Source organism: Gymnodraco acuticeps, unplaced genomic scaffold (assembly GCF_902827175.1).
Source record: "Gymnodraco acuticeps unplaced genomic scaffold, fGymAcu1.1, whole genome shotgun sequence".
NCBI classification, from domain to species: Eukaryota; Metazoa; Chordata; class Actinopteri; order Perciformes; family Bathydraconidae; genus Gymnodraco; species Gymnodraco acuticeps.
The window spans coordinates 1,388,344-1,396,055 of record NW_022989890.1 but is presented as its reverse complement, the minus strand read 5'-3'; the positions used below and the strand labels follow the sequence as shown (position 1 = coordinate 1,396,055).

General features: G+C 38.7%; 1 protein-coding gene across 3 annotated transcripts; it reads left to right on the top strand.

The window, feature by feature from the left end:
• Positions 1–281: 281 nt before the first annotated feature.
• On the top strand, positions 282–7,115 carry il13ra2 (interleukin 13 receptor, alpha 2). Of its 3 annotated transcripts, none has more exons than XM_034201268.1 (10): positions 282–743; positions 924–1,021; positions 1,300–1,451; positions 2,669–2,825; positions 2,898–3,015; positions 3,397–3,581; positions 3,737–3,891; positions 4,967–5,114; positions 6,066–6,075; positions 6,264–7,115. In XM_034201268.1, the coding sequence occupies exons 2-10, from the start codon at positions 943–945 to the stop codon at positions 6,349–6,351; spliced, it is 1,092 nt and encodes a 363-aa protein (XP_034057159.1). In that variant the 5' UTR covers positions 282–743; positions 924–942; the 3' UTR covers positions 6,352–7,115. The 3 variants fall into 3 exon arrangements, with proteins under 3 accessions (XP_034057159.1, XP_034057154.1, XP_034057167.1); XM_034201263.1 differs by having other exon boundaries at positions 5,961–6,075; XM_034201276.1 differs by lacking the exon at positions 6,066–6,075 and having other exon boundaries at positions 6,264–6,400.
• The last annotated feature ends 597 nt before the right edge of the window (positions 7,116–7,712 follow it).

Here is a 7,712-nt window from a genome sequence, read left to right as displayed (position 1 = left end):
GCGAAGAGATATAATCCCTCCACCTGGTCCTAGGTCTACCCCTTGGTCTCTTCCCAGCTGGACGTGCCTGGAACACCTCCCTAGGGAGGCGCCCAGGTGGCATCCTAACTAGGTGCCCGAACCACCTCAACTGGCTCCTTTCGACGCGAAGGAGGAGCGGCTCAACTCCGAGTCCCTCCCTGATGACCGAACTTCTCACCTGAGCCACCAGCCACCCTGCGGAGAAAACCCATCTCGGCCGCTTGTATCCGCGATCTCGTTCTTTCGGTCATGACCATAGACTGTGTATATATAAGATCATGACCCATCCTTCATGACCATACTGGCTGGGAATAATCATACAACATTTTTCGAATTGGATAAACTGCACTCCAACAGAGTAATTTAATCATTTCAGTGACTTATTGAGATTCAAGTTGGTTGCTTTGTCTGCAGGAGATTCAAGAGATCATTATTTAGTATGTATTTGTGGGCAGACTTCCCAGGTAAAGTATTTTTTCCATTCTCAAATTCTGGCAACATCGTAATGATTAGCATACACCCCCATGCCAGCCCCCTTCCTCCTCAGCACATCGTATTCTCGCCAAAACGAAGTTGCGGATAAGGGACCATGTCTCACCGACTTCCCTCAGCAGAGTGAGACACCACCGGAGAACAGACGCCCCTCCCTCTCGGAATATTCCCTCAGTGTTTGCCCACACAAGACTGATCCTGCTTTAAAGGAACACGCTCTCTATCGCAACGTAAGTAGGCTACATTGAGTTTGAATTAAAGTTATATTTATAGTTTTTATTATTTAATTATACTTGATTTAATATTAAATGGTTAATTTTGTACCAATTTTTGGGAAGGTTTTTAATTTTTTTTCTTAATCTGGTCAAACTAAATAAATCGTACAACTTCTTTATTGAGGTTTTTTATAGTCTTCTTGGTTATAAGAAGATGGCGAGTGTATCCTGGATGGCTGTGATGCTGCTCTTAATAACCTGCAGGGAGAGCATGCACTGCGATGGTCTTACAGGTGGGTCCAACTTTGTTTACATCATATTTAACTTATCAGTCGCATGCATGACGAGGAAACCAGTCAAAAATAAAAGCAGATGCATTCACTGGGGACGCAAATTAAGTGTGTAGTTCTGCAGGTGTTGCAAGTGTGGGAGCTAATTAGTTTGTGCAAATGTCTACAAGAAATGTGTCTGAACACAGATTCAATATTAACCGTTTAATTAAAAAAAAAATATTTTCAATAAAAAGACACTGTTCATTAAATAATTGTTAAATATATGTTTTCCCCTGCAGTGGATCCTCCTGACGATCTTGTGATATCAGACCTTGGGCATTTCGGACGTCTCCAGATTTCATGGAGCCCCCCAGCCAGTCAGATCAATGAGACAGAGTGCTCTCATCTCTATCAGCTGGAGTACTTCAACTCATACACTGACAGCTGGAGTGTAAGTGCTAACCACTTTATTAAAATCTTATATGGAACCATATACTGAATAAATAAACTATACAATGTACAGTGTTGAGTCACTGATTTAGTTTTGGGGACCAATTCTGTAAAAACCATCAAAAGGTTTTTTGTTGGTCTATTTGGAATTATTGAGATACCGTAAACATAATACAAGTATGAGAGTGGAAATCAGCAGCAAAGCCTCATTCTTAGAAACATCTGTCATTGTTTTTTATCCTGCCCACAGAGGGATGATTGACTATGAATGAACGGATGCTGGTGTTTAAGTCAGGTTAGAATGAAAAGTGAGAAGACTAATAATTTATGACTAAGATAATGATCTTATCTGTGTGTGGTGGATGAATATGAAAATGCATGAATGAAGCTCAGACGGACCAATTGCACGTGGATTTAAAAAGTCCAGCATGCTATTGCAGCTTGAGTTTGAATATCATTTTACCACAGCCAAGTCTCATAAAGTATAGTATTATTGCATTTGGTTTTAAACAAGAGTCAGGACTGACTGACAATAACAGACTATAAATAAAAGCTTAAAGGGAAGAAAAGCGTCAGGTTTCCAGGAACCTGACTCAGAAATATCAAAAGGGGGGGGCTGCGAGTGGAGTGGAGCCTCACAGTTTTTCAGGTTGATATGTGAAGCTCATTAGCTAGCCAACATGTATCTAGCAAATGTTTAGCAAATTATTAGAAGTGAGGCTACTAGACTAACGTTAGGTCTACTGTAATAGCCTCACTTTTAATAGTTTTCAAAACATTAGCTAGCACTAGTGTTTTGCAGTTGCTAGCAGCTTATTGGGATGTTATGCTAGATAGACAGATATAATAAATTAAGCATTATTGTTAGTTAAGCATGTCAGCCTGCAGCCCCACTTCTTGTCTCTCTCTCTAACTCATTGCAGATGACTGCACTAAAGAAAAGGGCACAGAGAGGAAACCAGTTGTAAGATGTTTAAAAGTTAATTAAACATAATATATGCTTAAATGCATTTCAAAGAAGTTGTGTTGAGTTGTGTTGGAGTTTGTGTTATTCTACATTTTGACACCAAGATTTTTTTTTTTACTGCAAATGTATATGGTTCCAAATATCGGTTATCGGTCTCCTTGATTACTAATAATCGGTATCGGTATCGGCCTTGAAAAAGCCATATCGGTCGATCCCTAGTAAATACCATGGTTGTGTTTCTGGATTTGCAGGCTATCAGGACGTTTAAGAGGACTTACACAGCCCAGTTTGATCTGATGAAAGATGTCAGAGTGAGAGTGTACACTTTGCTGAGAGGCCCGTGCACCAACGACACTTTGATCAAGAGCTCCAGTTACACTGAAGTGGTCCAGAAACCTCCCAGCACAGGTCAGTCCTGTCAGATGTTGAAGAACAACATAAGAACATATATGATTTGTTTATCACCTTTTCTTCCTCTAGGCGTTGGTACCCCTGTGCAGGATTTTGTCTGTGTTTACCATAACATGAAATACGTGGAGTGCAATTGGGGAAGAAGCCCAAAGCTGCCGGCCAACTCACAGCAACATCTTTATTTCTGGTATGTGATGTGACCACTATGAGACTTATAGCCGCTTGAGCGGGTCAGTCAATCCACCACTTTGGTTCAGAAAGAAGTATCTATTAGATAGAAATCTTTGAAAATGTTTAAAGGTAATCATGACTGTAAGTTAGAATCATAGACGTTGCTGATCCCTTGGCTTTGTCCACTTCTCTGATCAAACTGCCTCAGTTGTGCTGAGAATAGTTTATTATCCTAAAAAACAGTTTACTGAATTCTGAGAGTTTTTTAGTACCATGAAAAGAATGCCTTTGTACCATGTGAGATCATCTTAAACCTCTTCACATTTCACTCACTAGCAATACAACTGTTTGGATGAACAGATAGCTCCCATTAATCTGTTTGTTATCTGATCTGTAGGCACAAGGAGCTGGAGCAGGCAGAGGAATGTCCCACATATGTCAAAACAGGTGAAACCAGGAGCGGCTGCAACTTCACAGAGAGTTCCCTCCCTGAATTCACTGATGTTAACTTCTGTGTGAATGGCTCCTCCCAGGAAGGACCCCTGAAACCAGCATTTGTCTCCCTTCAAATCCAAAACCAAGGTGCATGCATGTTGGAGTAGTTAAACCACAACTCAGAGAGATTAGAGTGATTACCGCACTCATCGTTTGAGCAGGAGTTTGGGGGGTTTATCTGATCCTCTCAGCTTCCTGTCACAATCTGAAATCTGTTCCTAGTTGTTGTATTTTTTCTGCAGTAAAGCCGGGAACAACAGAGAAGCTTGATCTGCGAACAGATCCTGATGCGCAGCTGGATCTCCGCTGGAACGGTCCTGCTGGGAAGATCCCTGCTCACTGCCTGGAGTGGGAGGTGGAACACAATCAAGAGGGACCTGATGGGAAAATGACTTCGGTATGGTTAACTTATTATGAACATTTGTTTCTGTTGAGAGAAACTAACTGCACTCACTAGAATTTTTTCCACATAAATTGTGAAATGTACAACAGTTATAAAAATCCCTGCCAAGTCACTTGCATACAACAGGATAAGGCCAATTTCGAGTCTTATACTCATATAGTAAATATTCAGAAATTCCCTTTACCGCACTATCTATTTTTAAAATGTGCATTCCCATGTAATTCTTATATCAAAGACCTTTCCCAAAATGTCCATTTAGAGATTAGTTTGCTTGCTAAGCCTTCTTGGATCATCAATCGCTTTGTTCATTATTTGTTTGCTGATTCACTCATTTTACAGGACTAAGAGCAATTATCAGTAACGTTTTGTGTAGACTCAAAACCACCATCTGGGCGAGGTAGAATATTGAATTGCCAGTGAATCAGATTGTGACCTCACACTTCCAGTAAGGCAGACAGATTCAATGGGGCGTTAGAACAGGAGCACGGTTCACTTATTGCCTTCAATGACGTGAGAAACCAAAGAACATGCAACTCTCCACAACTCCATTTCACTCAGATTTCTTTTACTTGAGCTTCACACATTGACAGTCCACACACACCTGAAATTATGTAGAAGGCAGGAAATATTTTCAGCATGACAGAATTTAATTCAATATGTATTTTGACAAATATTGGGCATCTAGCTATTTGGAAATTGCAATAGACTGTATCTTGATTTGGATATAATTTAGATTAACTTTACTTTTAGAGCTTACTTTTTTATAGTTTTATTAAGTTTCTAAGACCTTCTCTCCTGAGACATTCATCCGGGTCTTTGCCTGCTATATGTCAGCATTTATTTCACCATGTGCCAACTCTTTGTGTGTGTCTAGTTGGTGCTGCAAGAAGCAAGTAGAAGATGTATCAAACCTTAGTGTGACACAACCCAATGAACCAAACAATAGGCTACATGAATGGTGAATAATGTTGCGTTTAGCCTGTAAAGCATTTGGCTATGTGCTTTAATTTGCTTACTCTAACTTATATTATATTCAAATAATGATATACTTTGTTTTTGTCATTCACAGCAACAGATTTTAACCAATCAGAAGAGTCTAAAACTGCCCTCCATCCACGACACTCAGAGAAACTGCTTCAGGGTTCGGTCCAAGTTGAGCAAGTATTGTGCAAACAAGGGCTTCTGGAGTGAGTGGAGTCCTCAGACATGCCAACCAGGTAAAGATGTTTCAAATGTAAAGATTACATTATGATGGGAAAACACAGTAAAACCAGTATTTTATTGTTCTCTATAACAAAACAACTTCTAGCATGAAATCAGGTTACCAGCTTGTGACAAACTAGCTTACTGTGGAAAACATACAATATTTTGAAAAGGCTCATCAATACTGTCCCAGTCTTTTTCTGGAATTTCCCATGAGTTATATGTAGTGATTGTTTGTGAAATAATTGCTGAGGGATTTATTTGTAATCTGGCATTCCAAATCAGTAATAATTATGTTAAGTGCTTTTTGTGTTTAAATAAACAATTCCTCGAGAGTCACACTTACCTGGAGGAACCCTGATGTCGGCATCAAATTGTGTTTAAAAGGTCTTTAAGTAATCACTGAGTGCCCCCTTGTGGAAATCTGTCTGTTTCATGAGGTTTCTTTTCTGCACGGCCATTCAATAATTGTAACCTGGCCAATTAGAGAAGGACACCCATAACTGTTGTATCCAGCTTCCTGCCTCATGTTCAATGTGTTGCTGATATTCACCTCATCAAGTTGTTGCCCTTGTTGGCAGGTTTTATTGAGTATAATTTAATCCTTTAGTCTTTATATTCTGTGACATTTGTGAAGAAATATTAGTCCACGCGTCTATGTTAATTCATAGATGTTCTATTTATTATTTGAGTAAACTGTAAATAAACCTGACCTTTGTCAATCTTTGTCAACCTTTGTCAATCTTTGTCAACCTTTGTCAACCAACCAACCAATCAATTGAATAAATCCTTTATTAATCGGGGGATAAGACAATAAAATGAATAAATATTTAAAGTGTATTTGTGTGTGTGTGTTTTAGAAAAAAGAGAGGTAGCATCTAACCCATGGGACATTGTACCTGTCTATGTTTACATCGCTTTTGCCATCCTTGCCATTCTGGTGCTGTCGCTGTGTGTGGGGGCAGTGCTGAAAGTGTGAGTACTCTTACACATCAAACACACACACACACACACACACACACACACACACACACACACACACACACACACACACACACACACACACACACACACACACACACACACACACACACACACACACACACACTGATGTTTAGGTTAATGAAATGAGACGCTCACTGCAAACTGTGTTTCCATTGCAGGAGGAGCTTGAGAGATGTGAAGAAGCCGGACGCTCTGCTCGCCAACCTGTTTGCCAGAAGTTCAGTTGTTACAGTGACGGATGCCTAAAACCTGCTCCACCATCTTCAAGCAGCTCCTGGTATATGCTTTCAGGGTCTCTGATAGAAATTCACACAATAACCAAACACAAGAAGCCCTCAAAGTTGCCACAAAGTCATTCCCTGTTGAAATTTTACTGAAGATATCTGGGTTCAGTTGGCTAATTTATGTTACACACAGTATTATATCGTACAGCTTATTGCACTGTGCTTGAACATTTTCATCAACATTTTTATGCAAACGCCTGAATCAACATGAACTACTTTCCAATCATTTTAACTGGAAATGTTTTGGTGGTTGGTATCGCTCTTTATGATTATTTTTTTAGTTTCTTGTTTACTTTTTTCCTGCAACAAATGCAGATGTTGTGTTCAGGAGCAAGTGCCAGTATTTGTTCTTTGAGATTTAGTTTTATGAAGTTTTATTATATGCCAGATGTCTTGCCACAGTTGATGTAGTCTTTTTTTGTTAAATGTATGACTTTTTGCCTCAACTTTAGTCCAAAACACATATATTTTATTATGTTTAATCTAATTTACAAGAATCCTTTTTAAAGTATTTGTTTTGTTTTGATGCAACAGATTTAGATTTTATTACTTGAAACAACGTAAAAGAGAATAAATGAGTTTCAGATGTTTTCAATGCCATTAATCCTTGCCATTTGTTGAAGTTTTTGAATTGTAAATCAACCTGACTGCCAAAATGTAACTCTTGCCAAAATCTGTCGATTTCATTGTGTGCTGTGTGTTTTTTTATTAAATAGTTGAATTGGTCAAAATGTATTGTTGTCATTACTTTTTATAAGCTGAATGGATCAGAAAAATTAGGTAATCAATTTTACGCTGGCATAGCTAAACGTGTGAATGTGTGAATCAATCCTAATGAGCAAGGCCCTTACATTTGCAAGTAGACAAAACACCTGATGTGAATAACTAAGTGAATAATCAGTACCCTTATGATAATATATTTAACATGTAAAATAAAATATTATGTTGTTTACCTGGTTTTAGATTTTTGAAGTATTGGAACCATTGGAACAAGGGACACTTTAGTTTTGTTAAAGCTTATGTTGCCCTCTGGTGTTCGGATAAGCTATAGCACCTAACATGACACAAAATGAGCGTTTTTTTCTCCTTCAGTTAACTACAGATTAAACAACTGTAAAATATATGAAATAAGTGGTTGTAATTTCACTGGTCATTTTGCCACACACATGATCTCTCCATATGCTGTGCTACAGGAAGGCCACATTTGGATTAAAACATTTAAAGCTAATTCAGCCTGAGATAGATCTGAATCACTGCAGGCACTTTCTATTGTCTGTTTCTTGTCTTTAGTTAACACAGACGTTACAATTGTAGATCTCATAT

Coding starts and splice junctions, on each gene's coding strand:
- il13ra2 (XM_034201263.1), top strand. CDS start 943: ATGGCGAGTGTATCCTGGATGGCTGTGATGCTGCTCTTAATAACCTGC. Junction 2,826..2,897: donor CCAGAAACCTCCCAGCACAG/GTCAGTCCTGTC, acceptor TTCTTCCTCTAG/GCGTTGGTACCCCTGTGCAG. Junction 6,076..6,263: donor GTGGGGGCAGTGCTGAAAGT/GTGAGTACTCTT, acceptor TTTCCATTGCAG/GAGGAGCTTGAGAGATGTGA.